Source organism: Haliotis asinina, chromosome 10 (assembly GCF_037392515.1).
Source record: "Haliotis asinina isolate JCU_RB_2024 chromosome 10, JCU_Hal_asi_v2, whole genome shotgun sequence".
NCBI lineage: Eukaryota > Metazoa > Mollusca > Gastropoda > Lepetellida > Haliotidae > Haliotis > Haliotis asinina.
Genome location: NC_090289.1, coordinates 51,180,321 through 51,200,324, shown reverse-complemented (window position 1 = coordinate 51,200,324; position 20,004 = coordinate 51,180,321). Strand labels below are relative to the sequence as shown.

General features: G+C 39.7%; 1 protein-coding gene across 1 annotated transcript in view; it reads right to left on the bottom strand.

Annotated features, from left to right (window-relative positions):
- LOC137298551 (uncharacterized) overlaps window positions 1-20,004 on the bottom strand; it is an 83,465-nt gene that overhangs the window by 50,364 nt on the left and 13,097 nt on the right. The window contains exons 11-27 of the mRNA XM_067830853.1: window positions 18,799-18,902; window positions 17,622-17,771; window positions 17,259-17,383; window positions 16,205-16,339; window positions 14,194-14,412; window positions 13,159-13,248; window positions 12,030-12,110; window positions 11,727-11,850; window positions 10,993-11,096; window positions 10,667-10,775; window positions 9,963-10,080; window positions 9,523-9,668; window positions 6,776-6,896; window positions 5,697-5,842; window positions 4,331-4,500; window positions 1,295-1,470; window positions 890-979 (exon numbers count right to left, since the gene is read on the bottom strand). Of these exons, the coding sequence (XP_067686954.1) occupies window positions 890-979; window positions 1,295-1,470; window positions 4,331-4,500; window positions 5,697-5,842; window positions 6,776-6,896; window positions 9,523-9,668; window positions 9,963-10,080; window positions 10,667-10,775; window positions 10,993-11,096; window positions 11,727-11,850; window positions 12,030-12,110; window positions 13,159-13,248; window positions 14,194-14,412; window positions 16,205-16,339; window positions 17,259-17,383; window positions 17,622-17,771; window positions 18,799-18,902 (2,208 nt within the window). The remainder of the gene's footprint in view (window positions 1-889; window positions 980-1,294; window positions 1,471-4,330; window positions 4,501-5,696; window positions 5,843-6,775; window positions 6,897-9,522; window positions 9,669-9,962; window positions 10,081-10,666; window positions 10,776-10,992; window positions 11,097-11,726; window positions 11,851-12,029; window positions 12,111-13,158; window positions 13,249-14,193; window positions 14,413-16,204; window positions 16,340-17,258; window positions 17,384-17,621; window positions 17,772-18,798; window positions 18,903-20,004) is intronic.

Genomic DNA, 20,004 nt, shown 5'->3' with positions numbered 1-20,004 from the left:
CTATTGCCCAAAGTATGGCATCACTATTTTACACTCATTACAACTGTGAAACACACATTGGCCTAGATTTTCGAAGGCATACATTAACATTAACTTACGACTATCTTAGCGCTAAGGAGCGCTGAAAATCTAGGCCCTTATGTCTCTTTCTTAGGAAACACTGTGCCACACTGACTTGAATATTAAAGGAAACTGCCACTACACTCTTAAGTTTATGGTCACGAAATAGTTTGTGTTTGTGTGAAATATACAGGTAAGATAAGCAACTCCTCCAATCCAAAATTTGTGTATATCTTTTCAGTGGATAGTGATGGGAAACCATTATCATGTAAACAATCATAACGTATGTCCCCAAGGTACACTCTAAAGTAACTTCATCCAGAGTGTTTCAAACTTTAGTTCCAGCCTTGTATCTCCCCAGTTTCCCTCTGCAGTGGGCTTACTTCGTCAAACAAAACCTTGAACTTTTTGATCATTCACATATGTTCAGAAGTTACTTTATCTAGACTGTATCAAAATTCATTACTGATTCAGCCTTGCATTTACTAACTATGTTGCAAAGACACAATATCATTCCATGTCCGGTATTATGCCAGCTAAACTAATGCATCAAACAAGGGCAATAATTCTAACATAAAGGGAAACAACTCCAATCTTTCAAGCGGAGATAACTCAAATGTAACATCCCATTTCCACCACTACATGAAACTATTTTCAACCTATATGCCAGAATAATGTCTGTTGCACAGTCTTGCTATTTTCTTGTTGCCATGACAACAGGCAAGGTACAGATTCACAACAGTCAAGGTAGCTAAGAAGCTAGAATTAATGTTGCCTGGATACTCCAGTGATGCTGGAGTCAGTACAAAGCTGGAAATGTAATGTTCACCTTTCAGGTTTCTTCAAGCCCCAGTTAAAGTTGTTATCACAGTAACACTCGCTTCCATATTCGACTCCAGAAACGGTGTAACCCTTTTGTCTGGGAAAAAAAAGAAAAGCATATTTGCTTGTTTGTTGATTTGCATCACACATAACAATATTCCAGCCATAAAATGGCAGTCTGCAAACAATTAAGTCTAGTCCAGACAATCTGTAGGTTTGGGTTGCTGAAGACCATATCTTCTACTTTTAATTTTCTGGAAACCAAACTTTTCATCTGTCCCTAATTCCAGTACTCTATATACAGGGCAGGAAATGCTTATATAGGTAACTGTCTAAACTTTCTACCTGTCCTAGTCCTAGTTTAAATGTGTAAGACAGGGGCACCTGGGAAATTCACCTCCCTCACTCTTACCTGCACATTGCTATACAGACATCAGGAGTGAGGTGTGCCTTCTGCTGTTGAGTCAGGGGCACTGTATAGACAAAGTGACGACTGTGTGTGTCATCCTGGAAGCATCCACGGTATACTTCATTTCCATACACAGTGCTTGTCGGGTCAATTAGTTTCTGTCCTGTAATACTGTAATCCTGAAATACAGATGAACAGAAACTTGTTGAATTAACAAAAGAATCTTGCTCCATATTAACCAGTTGGCATCATAACAAATACTCCATATTAACCAGTTGGCATCATAACAAATACTCCATATTAACCAGTTGGCATCATAACAAATACTTCATATTAACTAGTGGGCATCATAAGAAATACTCCGTATTAACCAGTTGGCATCATAACAAATACTCCGTATTAACCAGTTGGCATCATAACAAATAATCCATATTAATCAGCTGGCATCATAACAAATACTCCGTATTAACCAGTTGGCATCATAACAAATAATCCAAAATAACTAGTGGGCATCATAACAAATACTCCATATTAACCAGTTGGCATCATAACAAATACTCCATATTAACCAGTTGGCATCATAACAAATACTCCACATTACCCAGTTGGCATCATAACAAATACTCCATATTAACCAGTTGGCATCATAACAAATACTCCATATTGGTTCAAACCATCACCATGGATCAATCCACCTGCACCATAATATACACATGCACAAAAGTTAAGCACCACTATTTTCATATTGTCTTGATTTCACCACTGAAGATCAGAAATACAAACTATAAATGTTCATGACTGAATTAGCCTTAACCATAAATTCTTGAACCTGAGATTGTCAAGACATAACAAGGAAACATTCTGGACGTGCAACTCCATTTCCTTACCTTCTGAATCTTGAAAATCAAGTTTCACACACTTAGTTTCACCGGTCTGTTGTGAGATTCTCTTTTCACTTCAGAGAAAGAAAATCAGTCATGGTGAGGAGAAAGTTAACTTACCGCTGAGAGATGGCAGGTGATAGGCATGAAAAATGCTGGCATGTCATGCAGGGCCATTGCAAGGCAAAAGGGTTGTTATCACAGCGGCATCACCTGTTTGGTTGCCATACATAACCAAACTAATGATGTCAATGACAGGCATAGGTCTGGTTGGCCGAGAAAGACCTCTGATGGAGAGAATAGACCTCTTCTCAGGTTAGTCAGATGATATCCCTTTGCCACTTCGACAGATATACGAATGCAGTGGGGTACCCATGAGAGACTCTTGATGATGGCTGTAAGGTATCGCCTCAGAATGGCTGGTTGTACTGTCAGAAGACCAGCAAAATGTCCTCAACTGACGGAGAGTCACATGCGGAATCATTTGATCTGGTGTCATGCTCGCATGCGCTGGAACTTAGCAAACTGGATAAAGATCTATTGGTCTGACGAGTGTCGAATGTTGCTACGAACTACTGACGGTCGAGTACGTGTCTGGAGGCAAAGTAACACCAGATTTGCACCAAGGAACATCCAGAAGACGTTAGCCTGTGGCAGAGGGTCTGTAATGATATGGGGTTTTGTTTCCTTCAAGTGCAAACTTCTGCTTGTGACAATCCGTGGTAACTTGAATGGCCAACAATATCAAGATGCAGTTCTCTGTCCAGTGGTAGCCCCTCATTTTGACAACCATCGTCTTAGAACAAGACCTGTGTACATGGACAACAATGCGAGACCACACAGATCTTGTGCAGGTTTGGCTACCGATACTCTTCCTTGGCCACATGAAGTCCGGATCTCAATCCAACAGAGCATCTCTGGGACATTCTTGGGAGGAAAATCTACATCGGGAACCCCCACTTCAAAATCTCGCTGATCTTGATGCCACACTTGATGAAGAATTGAACCGTTTGCCTCAGAGAACCATTCAATGACTTGTAGGGTTGAATCTATGGTGTCAATGTCCGTGGATCATACACACGTTACTGATGTTTCTGTCTTGCAATAGACTCTGCATGTAATAAGACACCTGATATGGCATGTTGATATCATTACAAGTTACTTGACAATAAAAGTTTTCAGTGTTTTATAAACCTTCAAATTCTGGTAACTGATAAATTTGCATTACGCTTAGATTGTTTTTGAACACAAGATAAACATGCTTAAAGACAACATTTGCATGACTTAAAGTTTACAAAATCGGCTTAAAACACCCAATAGTGGGTGGTGCTTAACTTTTGTGCATGTGTAAATTTTATCCATAAGTCTTTAGGAAATAAAATAAAACAGTAATTAACATTTCTTTCTTAATCTTTCTTTCACTGCAATCATCCATAAAAACAAATCCTACCTCTAGCAGTGATTGTTTTGAGTGAGTGAGCCCTTAATGCAGTTTTTAGCAATATTCCAGTAATACGATGGTGGGAGACACAAGAAATGGGCTTCACATATACCCATGTGGGAATCAGAACAACAGTGCATGCTAGTAACTGGATGACTCTGTATGTAATAGACATATTCATTCATAGAGTTGGTTGGCTTGTTATTTTAACACCACACACAGCAAATTTTCCAGTTATATGAAGGTAGTCTGTAAATAATTGAGTCTGGACCTGACAATCCAGTGATCAACAACATGAGCATTGATCTACGCAATCAGGATATGATAACATATGTCAACCAAGTCAGCAAGACTGACCATCCAATCTTGTTGGTCACCGCTTACGACAAGCAATGGTTAGTGAAGATCAATTCTGACACAGATTTTCATGGGTCTCATGTATAGAGTCCAGCAATGTCTGGACATGGCTCAATGTTTGACTACTAGTAGTCTAGATCACAGCTGAGTGGGTTTGATTGCTGACTTAGTGTCTGGTCAATGGTGCTTTAGTCTGAGAGTCTTTGTTTTAGACCATAGATGGGGCATCATCACACATCCAATAGGTAGTTGAATCTGTATTTTACTGAAGTGTAATATCAAAAATAACCATTTAAGGCACTAATGTATTATGTGAATAGCTTTACTCACTTGGGCCTTCAACTGAACACATAAACTTACTATATACTGCTTGGTTGCATCGTTGGTGTTGATGTGCCCATATACTGAGGAGATATGGCCTTTAAAGATGGCAGCGTTGATCTGAATTCTGCCCACTCCTCCATCTCCTCCGCATCCCCCCACTCCACCGTATCCCCCGCGCCCTCCATTGGCCCACAGCCGGTTGTGACCTACACAGAAATGCTGTCTTATGTAAGGGAACACACACTTTGTCTGAAAGAAAGAGCTGAAGTTATCAATTGAAAGATCAGCCCTTGATATTTGGGTTCATTCTCTTTTCCCACAGAATAATTTTCACGGCATATCTTCCCACATAACCTCTGTTCGGCCATATTTTCCAGTTCTTCTGGAGGTAAAATATCGCAACATTAATTGCCTTCCTTCTTTCTGTCCTATCAGGACATGTGTTTACATTGACTTGACATAGATCCAACATGGTGGTGGAGCCAGGGAGTTAGCTGATCAAAGGATAGATTCGGTATTTCATGTTTAGCTGAAAATCAGAAACTAGCAATAGAAAGTGGAATTACAAATATCCTTTCTCTGCCTATGAGTTTGATAAATATTGACATTTAATGACTTGCTTGTCCGTTGTCAGCGAGGACGATTGTGATGCAATTAGATGACTGAGTTCTGTCCAGAAGAAATGTTTGCACATAGCATTGGGGTAGAGGGTCTAGTTTTCCTGAAGCATATGGAAATTACATAAGCTTAGCGAATGATCACTTTTGAAATAACGTCACTGATTGCACAACTAAATCTGATTGCAACCAATCACAAATCCTGAACACTCGCATCATGAAAGGGTGACCAGAGGCCATGTGGGAAGAAACGACTTGAGTAACCTCTGTGGAAAGGGGATGGTTTGGGGTGTACAGTGTAAAATTAATCCAACTGCTTTATTCTCTAAGTGGATGAGTAATGAAATGTGGGGTTTTTGGACCAGCTGATTGCCAAGGTTGACAGACACTGCACGTTATGTTGCAGTCTCCATCTTGAGTGCTGGGAAGGAACTCATGGTCTCAAAGTGGTGATGATAGTTGTATATGACATTAACTGAACACAACTAGACAGTGTTCTGTGGACACTCATGAACACGGTGGTGAATGAACATAGTTTTATGCTAATATAAGCCCAATTCCAGCAATATCATCGGCAGACACTATCAATGGGCTTGACACATTGTATCCTTGTGGGAATTGACCTCTTCCTACAGCATGACGAGTGAACACATCACCCACTAGGCTACCCAACCACCCCTGAACACTGTAAATATCAATATGATCTGTATGATTCTGTCAGCTATGATACACAGGGAAAGAGATGTTCAACTGTTCCTTGTGGGGTGAGAATACAGGTCACATACCAACATCAACAACATTTCCTGTCATGTAAAGACTGCCACCGCTTCCGCCACCTCCTGGACCAGACATGTCCCAGCATACACTTGTGCTGCTGCCAACGCAGTTCTTTGGGTTGGAGGCTTTGCATGAGGCAGGGCATCCATTACAACTGCAGCAGACATTTTCTGTTGTTTCGATACTTGTGAAACGACTTCAATGTTATACTTGTATGGAGGTGTAAACAATAAATTAGCTGTGCACACTATGAAAATCTGTTAAAAATCTGTATTTATATCTCCTTGAGTGAAAATAAAAAACATTGTCAGTGCTGATGAGTAATCAACCATTATGACAGTCACTATTAGTTTGCTTCAAAATTATTAAACGGTTCTTCGGCACATTTTTTTTAATAGTTATGAGAGTGGTAGGACTTTTTAAAACATCTTTGATAGAAAAAAAAGTGACGCGTGAGGAACACACTTTTCCTCTCAGAAATACAGTTTGGGATGTCAACAGATGTTAAAGAGTTGTAGATTCAGTGACACTCATTCTTACAGACACTCATTCTGGCAGAGGACAAATGGATGACTGGGATGCCGCCAAGTCAAAATTATTTTTTTCAAATGGCAATATAAAACTGTCATGCGCACTAATAAAAGTGACGCACCGATGCCCGAGAAACACTTCACTTTTATATTTAGCCTTAGTGAATCAGCAATATCTTCCCATGCAATAATCATTACATGACAAGCGCTGCCCACTATTTGCCACTCCTTACACTGCCATCTGCTTATGGGTGCAGTCACACCATGAAACATAAAAGACACGCCTTGATTAGCCAATCAAATGTTATGAGATGCTTTGTCCATAGTATGAATTGGTCACACAAATTAGATTCATGTTTAACTGGTTTCCAAAATGGTTAAAGAATGAATTCACATGCAGGATAGCCTCCCTTCAAGAAAACATACAAAATTGAAATGATGTAAAGAAACATTTAAAATAACACAGGTATATACAAATAATTTCCTCTTCTCACAAAAGAGTGGAATGAGACTATAAATCGAAACATAAAGGAAGCGTTAATTGTCTAGTTACTGACCCAGTTTGAGTGTCGCTGTCTCCCTGTCCAGTCTCCCCGGCCACTGAGATTGAACCAGTGACTTGGATGTTGCCGGTTGAATACAGCACTATCGCAGCTCCCCCGTTACCTCCACGGCCACCTGGTGGACAAAACAGGAGGTCAGCTGCAGGAAACTGCTTAAACTATTTAACTTTTTGTGGTGAACTCATCAGCTGAATGCATAACTCTTACACTGACTTCAAAGGTTCTAGCCACGTTCTGCAACAGTCTCAGTACTACGACTAATGCTGATACTCTAACAAAGGTTCATACTAGTCGGTGTGCTAAGATTGCTTTGTGTACTAGGGCTCTGACCAGTCAGGCTCTCAGAGCACTTTGGTGCATGAGCACAGGTCAGGTTTAGGGCAAGCCTAGTCAAGATCCTGAAGGTAGTTGGACTAAGCTGATTCCAAGAAAAGACAAAGTTAAATTGTTTAGCAATTTACTGTTGACAATGGGTGATTAATTACATTGTTTGTCGATCATCAGAATCCTACTGCTATATCCTGTAATCAGGTACTGAATACGATAAAACACCCCTACAGGGCTTTGGTTCAACATGTAAACATAATGGGAAGACCCAAATGACCCAAAGACTGATAACAGGTTTTCAGATTTTAAACTAAATGCCAGGACAAGGAGGCAAAGTCATCAGTATCCTCTGCAATGGTAAAATACTCTTCATGAATATGTCTACTAGTCATCATGATCAAATGTTTTGGTTCATATATGGCTAAAAGGAAGGAGACTATTGAAAGGTTTTAAGTTCTGCTCCAGAAAGGAAAACTACCACCAAATTCAGTTGTAGACAAACTTGTTTCCATGGAAACATGGAAAATATTGTATTTACAATTCCAAAACTACCAAAAGGTACTCATACACCACCATACCTATCCATGTGCAAAGTTTGGTGGAGAAATTGTAAACAGTTACAAAGTTAAGCTCCTGAAAAGAGCACACTCACATTTCAGTCGAAGTCAAACTTGTTGCCATGGAAGCACAAAAAATATTTTATGCTGAATTCTAAAACTACCAAAAGGCACCAGTACACCACCAGACCAATCTATGTGCCAAGTTTGGAGAAGAAATGTTGAAAGGTTTTACAGTTCTGCTCCAGAAAGAACACTAATGCTAAATTCAAAGTCAAACTTGTTGCCATGTAAATGCAGAAATGTATTTTATTCAGAAATCCAAACCTACCAAAAGGCACCATTTCACCACAAGTTCTATCTAACTGTGCCAAGTTTGTTGACAAAATAGTGAACGGTTTTGAAGTTCTGGTCCAGAAACAAGCACAACCAACAATTTCAGTCAAAGTCTAACTTTTTGTCATGGAAACCACAAAAAATAAATTTCACACACTGCTGTAACCCCCAAAAGGCACATCTTGGGATGATGATGAACATGGTAAACATGTGCACCAAGATTGTTAAAGGTAAAGATCTCTTCCGGACAAGATAACATCTTCAAAAGCCACAGCCTAGTAGCTACAAATAGTGAACAGTTTTGAAGTTTTGGTCAGGAAAAGAGCACACCCACCAAATTCAGTCAAAGCTGAACTTGTTTCCATGGGAATGCAAAACAGATTTTTTTCAGAAATCCCAAACTACCAAAAGGCACCAGTACTATCTATGTGCCAAATTTGTTGAAGAAATAGTGAAGGGTTTTGAAGTTCTGGTTCAGAAAAGACAAAAGTGCACGGACAGAGAGAGCGCATTTTCATACCTCTGCAAAACATGTTGCAAGGGATAATAAGAGTTTTATCTGTTTCATAAATTCCTAAAAAAATCTTAAAAATAATATATCAATAGGTTTATCTGTCCAGAACAATGTCCAAGAACCTGAGGAACTGGATGTAAAATATCTCATGTGGTGAAATTAGGTGGGACAAAAAGTTGATGAGGGACATTAATCTGAAAGAGAAAATATTCAATAAGATTCACCTGGAGATTTGTGACTGAGTCCAGATACATTTCACCTGGAAGTGTGTGACTGAGTACAGGCAAGTCTCACCTGGAAGTGTGTGACTGAGTACAGGCAAGTCTCACCTCAAAGTGTATGACTGAGTACAGATAAGTCTAACATGGAATTGTGTGACTGAGTACAGGCAAATTTCACCTAGAAGTGTGTGACTGAGTAGAGATAAGTCTCACGTGGAGGTGTGTGACTGCATACAGTTAAGTGTCACCTCAAAGTGTATGACTGGGTACAGGTAAGTCTCACCTGGAGGCATGTGACTGTCTACTGGTAAGTCTCACATGGACACATGGATGTGTGTCACTGGGTACAGGCAAGTCTCACCTGGAGGCATGTGACTGTCTACTGGTAAGTCTCACATGGACACATGGATGTGTGTGACTGGGTACAGGTAAGTGTCACCTGGAGGTGTGTGACCGTCTACTGGTAAGTCTCACATGGACACATGGATGTGTGTCACTGGGTACAGGTAAGTCTCACCTGGAAGCATGTGACTGTCTACAGGTAAGTCTCACGTGGACACACGGATGTGAGTGACTGGGTACAGGTAAGTGTCACCTGGAGGTGTGTGACCGTCTACTGGTAAGTCTTACATGGACACATGGATGTGAGTGACTGGGTACAGGTAAGTGTCACCTGGAGGTGTGTGACCGTCTACTGGTAAGTCTTACATGGACACATGGATGTGAGTGACTGGGTACAGGTAAGTGTCACCTGGGGGCATGTGACTGTCTACAGGTAAGTCTCACCTGGAGGTGTGTGGCTGAGGTCCTTGGCATTGCCTCCACTTCCTCCCCCTGACCCCATGTATACTTTGGACATTGCAGTGTCTCCATACACAGTGCCACCGGAACTCCACCCACTGCCGCCATTTGATCTCTTCACTGGACCCTGTCTGTTGGGAGACATGAGCATGCCACTGAGTCAAACTGGGTCCCCTGCATTGAGTTTGCTTTTGAAGTTCAGAGAATATTAGCATGTTTATTAATAACTAAGGTGTTTCAAATTCTTAGTTGTCCCCAACTCAAGTTTTAGACAAAAAGCTGCAATTAAAGAAAACTGTAATGTTTTGAGCAACAGACATTGCTAATCCTCAATTCAGTTATTTCTTATTGCAATCCCTGGGATTGCCAACAGAGTAACTGATGGTGGAAAAGTCTTCCTTTATACATAAACAGATATAACTCACCCTGCGGTGCCATACCCTCCTCCAGCCCCTGGTCGGCCATATCCCTGGGAGTCAATATGGCCGCCATTGCCACCACCACCACCTCCCTTGTTGGCTGCCGTGCTCCTCCTGCCAACTCCTGTCACAACAAACCATTATATACAGACCTTAGCATTTCAGAGCCCTGTGTTAGGAGTCAAATAGAAACCTTCAAATCCAAAAGCTGATGCCTTGTCTACAATACCAACTCTACCCAATCTGAATGTTGAATGTTAAGGTTGTTGATATTGTGTGTGATTTCCACTATTAACAGGGCTAAGTGTTTCTTATTCTGAAGAGTGACAATATTAATTTCAGAAAGGCAATTTGACATTTAAAATTTTGCTGCCTGTATTGGCACCAGGGAGAAATACATATCAATGATGTTACACATGTTAAAGCAGTGGTTGTCACTCACTAACTCACTGACTGACTCAGGTTTATGCAAATCTGCATATTGTTTTATTGTTTCTTCTTTGCTAAAATATTGCCATGAAAACAGCAAAGGCATTCCAAGAAGTTGATACAGCTCAATCATGAATACAATGGTGGTCTTCAGGAACAGATAACTCAAGTATGAGATGGGTAATTATCCAAAACATTCCATGAAGTAGGTATTTCCCTGACCAAGTTGTAGGTCAGCATGTATAAAAACACAGTGCATTTGGCAGTGAGTATGTTATTACCATTTATGGATTCTCCCTGCATGCCATCTTGTGAGGGGATGGATGCCCCCCCTGCTGCGCCTCGGTAACCAGCACCCATTCCATTCAGGTAGCCGTCGATCTGAATACTCTGTATAAACATAAACACCAATCACCTCCTTTATCCAGGTTATTTAGGTAGCCAAACAATATCATATAAGATACCTTCAACGACAGCATGTTATATGAATATGACAGTATATATAATCACATGAAACTGAGATCACTAAATACTAAGTAAATATGAAATTTCAATATTTGCAATTAAAACAACTCATTGGTAAGTTTTATGTTCAGTAAAAACATACTTCAGAGTACACTTCAAAGATGCCCCCAGATGTCCCATCATATTTCTTGATGTAGGCTGTCACTCCCTTTGGTACGACGAACTCACTTACATTGCAGTGTGTACCTGGAGTAAAGTCAGCGTTTGAATTGTGAGAGGAAGGTCATACAATATATATCATAGCTCTGGAGCCAGTCTCATTGATCCCACGAGGAACATAAATCTGCTTCTGTGCTTTACACTTCCAGGACTGAACACAAACCTGTGGTAATTTTGAAAACTATTTTGCAAAATCAGTTGGTCACTCAAACATGATATACTATCTCATTATAACATACCTAGGACAAAGACATTATTAATATGCAACAATCTGTGTTATAGCACATCATACAGGAAATAATTACTGATAATGTAATAATCTGTTACTGACACGGAATAATGTGTGTTATAACATACGGTACAGAATGTCATTACTGATATGTAATGATGTGTGTTATAACATACTGTACAGAATGTCATTACTGATATGTAATATTGTGTTTCATAACATACTTCACAGAATGTGTTTATTGATCTGTAATGTTGTGTGTTATAACATTCCGTACACATACTACACAGAGTGTATTTACTGATATGCAAAGTTGTGTGTTATAATGTACTATACAGAATGTCATTACTGATATACAATGTTGTGTGTTACAACATAGCATACAGATTATCATTACTGATGTTTAATAATGAGTGTACAGCACATACCAGACAGAATGTCACTTTGGGCTACCGTCCAGTCATCACCGCCGTGGTCTATGCCATGACATGGCACCTGGATGCCCTGTCCCAGCTCATAGTGCGCCACAAGTCCATTATATCTTGCTTCAATCTAGCAACAGATTGCTTCCTTTACCAGTGAGAACTGACATAATTCCACTTGTCTAAGACTACAGTGTACATTAAAAAAACATCACCTGACATTTCTAGTTACATCTTGTAATTCTGAAGGGGAAGTAGCTGATTTAAAACTGGTGTCTAGGGTCTGAACCAATAATTGAGAATACTTACTGTAGAGTTGACACTGCCAATCACACTCATGCTCTGTGTGATTTCATCTACACCCAAGCTTCGTTTCCAGACCTTCACCGACTTAAAGGAAAGCAATTCACCCATAAATGTCAATGTAACTCATCAGAAGAGTGGGTGAGTGAGTTTAGTTTTGTGTCACTTCTTAGCAATAGTCCAGCAATATTACGGCGGGGGACACAAGAAAATGGGCTTCACACATTGTACCCATGTGGGGAATCGAACCCGGGTCTTCAGTGTGATGATCTTTAACCACTAGGCTACCCCATTGCCCCCACTCATCAAAAGATATCATCTTTGTCACAGCAACGCAAAAGAAGGTGTAGACTATCCATTCCATACATTCACTGTAGATAACTTGTCACAGTTACTATGGTAACTATGGTAACCAGCAATATGTGCCTGTACTCCTGGGTACCTTCATGGACAGGTGGTCAGGAGCTGTTACAGCATGCTATCATAGCAGGACTGAAGGAATTTTGGGACATATAAAATATCACAGGTTTGTGAGGTCAAGAAATTATTATTAAATGTGAATTTTTATTTAGTTTGAGCAGCAACTAGTTGCATTTTTCAATATTTTGTACATTTTGTCCCCTTTTGAATGTGTGGGACAATATCTGTATACACTGGGTTGATTTTTCCATAATGAGTTCAGTCTGCCATCTTTTTGTTTTTTATTACTGTGCTTCCTCTTACAAAGCCATGTGCCAAATGCATATTTGGTGCCAAATTGAATTCAGTCAAGCTAAATGTGCAAGTAAGACCAGACCAATTTTATGTCTTGTTCTACTGAATTTTGTCCTCCGAAAATCTAAAGGCAAGAGGGAAAAAAAGAAAGAAATAAACTCACCAGCTCCTTCTAAATACTAACAGTATTTTACTTTTGGCAATTTATGAAGTATATATGGGACAGAAAACAAACTAAAATACATTTTCTGGTAAATTTGGATTTCAGTTTTTGAGTGGGGAAAATTAATTTCTATTATTTTTCTTATTCTTGAAAAAATATGACTGGCAGATCCGAAAAACAGGACATAAAATTAGTCTGGCCTTACTTAGCTCTGCAAGAACACAGCAGCATGTCCTACATGTATATTTCCATCCATACCTTGATAATCCCCTTGAAAGTTTCCTGTTTGCAGCAGTAGGAGTTCCCGATCCTGAAGCCAAGCGTTGTCGGTAGTGTATATGGGAGATTCTGACAACAACAATATATTTCAGATGAGATCTGTTTCAAATGGCTCAGTAGCCTGGTGGATGTGCAGTTGAAAGTTAGCAGTGTGGAAGCCAAGGGAAAACAGTGACTGAGCGAGTTTAGTAATACACAGCAATTAACAATGTCATACTAAGTGTGCTGGATGGGAAAGGAAAACCTACTGCATGAGGCTTTAAACGGTTCTTGAAATCCATGAAAACCCTAGCTAGAAATATACCCACAGTGATTTAGGACTCAAACCAACAATTATAAGTATGTATACCTGATAAAAATGGATGAAGAGTCAATTCTGGTCATTACTGAATTAAACTTTGCTATTTTGTTTTAATCTCTTGATGATTATTCACTTCATGTTGGTTTAAAAAGATACAGTTCTATACACTTCCAGTGCTCATTTTGTTTGAAATTGATAAAAATAATGTTACAAGAAAATGAAATTCTAAATTCAATATTAAGGTCTATCCAGCATGGTTACATCTCCAAGATCCACAAAGCAACAGTAGCTTAACAACCTGTCATATCTTGTACACTTTGTCATTTGTTTATGGTTAGTGCACAACTACTAATGCTTTGCGGATCAAGAGCTGCATGCACAAACAGATTTTAACACTAAGATTATCTTATGTCATAGTTAGAGTGTGGGTGTTACAATCACTGTAGCACTGACATTGCTTCAAGAAAGTAGGTCCATGTTTAGGTGGCCGAGCTTTACACTGAAAACACAGGTGTATTTGAAATTATGATATGCTGAAATGTAATGTCTTAACAGACTCTTCATAATCTTGTCCTTAATACATAATGTCTGAACCTCTGTAAATGATGGCTTCCAAAACCTGAAAAACAATGTCTGAACCAGAAGCATGATGCACTGCTCCATCCTGTTCAAGGATGTCAAGAAGTGCTGGGAAAAACATCACAACGTCTTACCTGAACTGTGTTGACCTGCTTGCCGTTCAGGTAGAGAAATGTGTTAGTTCCATTGTTGGCAACAGCTAGGAGATACCATTTTGCCATAGTGTAGGGAGTTGGAGCAAGCAGAGACGTGGTGCAGTGCTTCCCAGAAGTTGGGTAGTAGAAGCCAAAGAACTTGCCATTCTGCATTGCCAGACCAAAGTCTCGACACGCAGACACACCGCCAACAATGGTCTGTCAATATGAATATGTGAACCAAACAGACTTCATTAACATGGATGTTTAGGGCTTAATTATTGGGGTCATACTAACACTGAGGTTACTTGGTAGCTATACAGATATTTTGAAAATGTGCTAATTTTCTGAGACAATGAGATGTTTTCTGTCGTTTATAACAGGAACACATACAAAGACTCCTTAAACAAAACGCAAAAGGCTTGTTCAGGAAAAAGAACTGCATTTTCATTTCTGAAATACAAACATTCATGCAAAAGCTATTTACTTCAAGGAATTTCACTGTGTGAAACATGTGGAGTTGTACCAGCATGAGGTTTCTCTGATAGCAGTTTTGAATTGTGTGGTTAGAACTTTGGACTTCAGCAGTCGTGTTTTCAACAATCTATCCTAAAACAGAGTATTACATGGGTGATCGGTTGTATATTCTATTTCCTATCATTATAATTGAAGCATAACTCACCAGTTGATAGTCTGCATTTGCAATGCCTACTGCTAGTTTATCGTTATAGTCACAATAGGACTACAGTGTTGAGAATACTGTCTTATCTGTATACATTTGTGCAAAATGAAGATAGAATTAAAGTGAAAATCGATTAGTCACAGTAATGAGAGTTTATTTCATACAACACTGCCAAACAAGGCTTAAAAATATGTATATATCTCAAAAAAAATTGTGGTCAACAAGAAGAAAGCCATGACATAGTGTTGTGCTGTTTCTGTACAATGTGAGATGTCACGTTAATAATGATGCTGTCATAAAAACACTTTATGAAATTCACCTCAGTGAGTGAGTGAGTTTAGTTTTACGCTGCACTCAGCAATATTCCAGCTATATGGCGGCGGTCTGTAAATAATCGAGTCTGGACCGGACAATCCAGTGATCAACAACATGAGCATCGACCTGCGCAATTGGGAACCAATGACATATGTCAACCAAGTCAGCGAATCTGACCACCCGATCCCATTAGTCGCCTCTTATGACAAGCACAGTCACCTTTTATGGCAAGCATGGATTGCTGAAGGCCTATTCTACCCCGGGACCTTCATGGGTAAATTCATCTCAAGCATAGAGATGAAGTGCCTACAAACAGTAACATGAACATGCCTCTGTATCACAAGAAAACTTGTAATATCAGGACAAATCCCGAAACAATAAGTAGAAATGTAAACTAACATGTAATAAATATAAGTGTTTGCCACTAACGTGACAAAGTCCCCTCCGCTCAAGAAGAATGAAATGTCTATAACATATTCACTACTTTTTACTTTTGTGCAGACACAAGAAGCATGAAATGACTGGTGTCTGGATAATCACCCAATGTAGGCTGTTGACAAAACTGAGGACTTTGGTTGCAATATTTTATGGAATGTTGTGTTAACATGAGTTTGAAAAGGGTACAAAGTGTCATGGTCATATTGAAAATAAGGTCAAGGTCACCCAAATGAACTGGTGTCTGCCTAATTCCCCAGTGTAGGCTGTCACCAAATTTGAAGACATTGGGTACAACAGTTCATCATTGCGTTAGCAAGAGTTTGACGAGTAGTCAAATAGTTGTGGTGACCTTGATAAGGTCAAGGTCAACGAAATCAACTGAGGTCTGTGTCATCCCCCGATGTAGGTTGTCACCAAATTTGAAGACATGGGGTAAAACAGTTCACGAGATATCGCGTTAAGAAAAAACAGGACATACATACAGATGCTGCTGAATACATACTCCCCCATTCCGCGTTGCGGCGGGGGACAGTCAATCTAGCTATTACAGTTGGTCCCGTGGGAAACACTACATACCCTCCTCCGTGAGTCTGAAACTGTTGGGTACACCCATGCTGCTATAGTGTAAGTTGTCCCAGGGTTCCACTGTCCCAGATCAATATAGTCATTGTTTCCGTCAAACTTAGCTCCACATGCAAAGGGGGGTCCAACCTGCCAAATAGCATAACAACTGGCCACATCTGACATACATCATTGACTTTGACTTTGATCACTGCTCATAGATTAAGATCATTATAATACTGAGAGTTGAGCTTTGATCCACAGGCAACTCAAACTGTGTGTCGTCAGTTGAAATCGTGCTGAGACTGGCATCAAGATAGTACCACATCATAAATGTTGAAAGCTGTGTGTGACTGTATTATAACTCTATGCACTTGTGTTTTGGGCATCACACATAATCTGGTGATGAATCAGGATACTTTCATCACTCCACAAATGTCTGGGTTTCCTGGGTTGTGTTGTCAGATGTGAATAAACTGGATTTGATATTAATTATTTGTATCTAGTAATTCCTTGTTTGAGCTGCTTACATACACACAGACCATAATAGATCACCTTAAATTATTGCTCAGTCAGCAGATTGGTGTGCATATTCAGTTATAATCTGATCCCTCTGGTGAATATCTTTGAGGACCAAGGCCCTGTTTCTCAATGCAGTCATAACCCCAAGGTCATCTTTAACATTAACATAAGACTTGTGACAGTCATAGCTATACAATCGCTTTGTGGAACCAGGTGCCAGATGGTTTTTGGTCAAATAGCATCTCTTCTCATGGGTACCCATTCATTGCTGTGTTAAATCCACAGACTACAATATCAGAACATGACAGACATAGCAGTTGCTCTGTCATGGTGCAAGGTACTTGTATTACTGACAACTGTTCTGAAGACCTCATCATTCTTACTGTTCAACTCTGTCATGAAACTTTGGGTTGATCTAAGAAATAATAATGTTCTACAATCAAACAAATGCTATCAATCAGGATTCAATTTTTATGTATTTACTGACATGTCGTCTTTGGCAGTAATGAGTTAGATCAACAGGGCAGTTTTCCAAGGGTATTCTTACCTGATTGCTGCTGATACAAGAGCTGAATGTGAGCCCCGAGTAGGTGAAAGGGAAAAGACAATGGTCTCCAGCATTGTCTCCTCCATAGGTGTGAACTGATGACTCTGGCACAGCCATACAGTTGCCTGGAACAAGACCTCAGTAACTGTTGAATAATGCTTTAAACATCATTTTGCAAGGTCTCAGACAACACACTGTACCCAGTTGATTTGAACCTAAGAATTACTTATGAACAAAATCAAGAACACTTTAATGCTGCTTTTTGACAAATTCCTGCCCTTTTCAATAACTGAGTCACATCAGAGACTGTCTTTAATTTCTCTGCAACAGCTGACAGAAAGGACATGTCACATCCTCAGATACCTGCTCCACATGCACTCCTGTTGTTGTGGTCTTCGTAGTAGCTGCAGTAGTCAAACAATTCACAGTGGTCACCGAAGTAAGCCACAGGACAGCTACATGTCCCAGTGACCTTGCTGCATGTGCCGCCATTCAAACACCCACACATGTATTCTGGAAGAACAAACATCCTCTTGTAAGGGAAACAATCACTGATGAAGCAGTACACTTACTGCTGAACACAGACATGCAGAGTGACTGAAGTGACACACAATATAATCATTCTACACAAACACACAACCAGGAAAAAATAACACACAGTGAGGGTACACAAACACAGTCAGGAAAAATGACATACAGTCAGAAAACAATGGTGAAAAAATTGACATAATTAAGGTGCTATGCAGTCCCAGAGTACAATGACACAACCTCAGGGTAGAGTGACAAAGAAAGAATGGTAACAACCAATCAGAGTGCAATGCCATACCACTGGGTAACAATGAGGCACACCAAGAGAACAAAAATATTCAGGGAACAATGAAAACAATGAGACAATCACTGAACCATGATTCACAATTAGGGAACAATAACACACAATCAGTCAAGGAACCTTTATATGGAGAGGCCATGAAACAGATCAGACACACAAAAGAAAGCCCTATAATTTTGATGGAGACAGACAGGCAAGACACTGCGACCAAGCATTCCTTCAAAAAGTTCAATGTATCTAAATGTCTGACCTATCAACCGCTGAAATAAATGATAAGTTGTCAAGATCCCAATATTAGGACTGTCCTGAAATTTTCATTCGCACCTAAACAGTACTAGTAAATTGCAACAAATGCAATACAATGACTTGTACCACCAATTTCAAAATAACTTAAAAGATGTCCTTGACCTTCAGTAGAAAAAGCACAGGTCTACATGTGGTAGGATTTGCAAAGATACCTGTACATGCCAGTATTCATGGCTTTAAAGATAAACATGCCTTAAAAACTGACGATAATAAAATTTTTCATAGAAAAACCTGAAGACTGACCTTGACTTTTCACTTATGGTGACTGGAACCGTTCCTAATGAAGGGCCTCCAGTATATAAAGGCCTGGATGTGTTTTGTAAAAGTATCACTACAACAAACGCTCTGCCTGCATCAACATCATGATATACAATATAAAGTAAATGAGTCGAACTTATTACTAACGTTTACATCTTGCTTGCACTGTACAAGAGCTGCAGCCTGAGACTGAGCACTTCCTGTTGGCGACATCCATCGTTCCTGCACCCTGTCCATGGTTGTGATTGTTACTGAGATACAAACATATAAACATAAAAACATATAAACCATATAAAGAATGGTAGTTCTTTCAATTTGTAATATGCAAATCATGTAAGTACTCTAATTAGCCGAGACATGCTGTCCACCCCTGTTTAATTAATGACCTGACCCAGAGTCACTACCATGTATAGTAACAACACACTTGGTAAGGAAAGCCAGACTTATAAGTTGTAAGCCCTTTCATTGTGACGTTTCAGAGCATATGCTTGCTCCTGCATCAGGTGATAAAAAAAGAGTGAGTGAGTGAGTTCAGTTTTACGCCGCACTCAGCAATATTACAGCTATATGGCGGCGGTCTGTAAATAATCGAGTCTGGACCAGACAATCCAGTGATCAACAACATGAGCATCGATCTGCGCAATTGGGAACCGATGACACGCATCAACCAAGTCAGCGAGCCTGACCACCCGATCCCGTTAGTCGCCTCTTACGACAAGCTGAGTCACCTTTTATGGCAAGCATGGGTTGCTGAAAGCCTATTCTACCCAGGGACCTTCACGGGTCGATAAAAAAAGAAGTTGACATCCATAAATCTGGCTTTTCTTATGCTTTCCACTTCAAAATGCCCTTCAAATACTCAGTGCTATGTTTGATACACTTATAGAATTTACCCTTAGATGATACTTCTAACTCAGAGTGCCACTCCCATGTAAGCAAATCCATGAGACTAATCTAGGTAATTATTAGGGATTGCCAATCTATGACTGTACTCCTTTCGCCATACATTGTCAAAAAAATTTCGCAATCTATTAATGCATAAAATATCTTTTTCTTCTAAATTTTTGAAAGATGAATAATGCTTAAGTTGTATAATTCTTTCTAAACTTGATGCTGTCTTCTTTTATTTGGGCACATACCATTATTTTCAAGGGTACAGCTTAATTAAGCCCTTTGCAATCAACCATAAAAAGTGTTGTTTTAAGCGGTCTGTTTTTTGGGAGGTCTGTCTTTTGGGATAAGTAAATAAGACAAAATACCCAAACAAATCATCGGGTTGTTTATTCAAGGTCTATTGCCCAACCAGACTTCTTGCTCAGTCCAAATCATACAGCAATGTTTCTAAGTGTAACT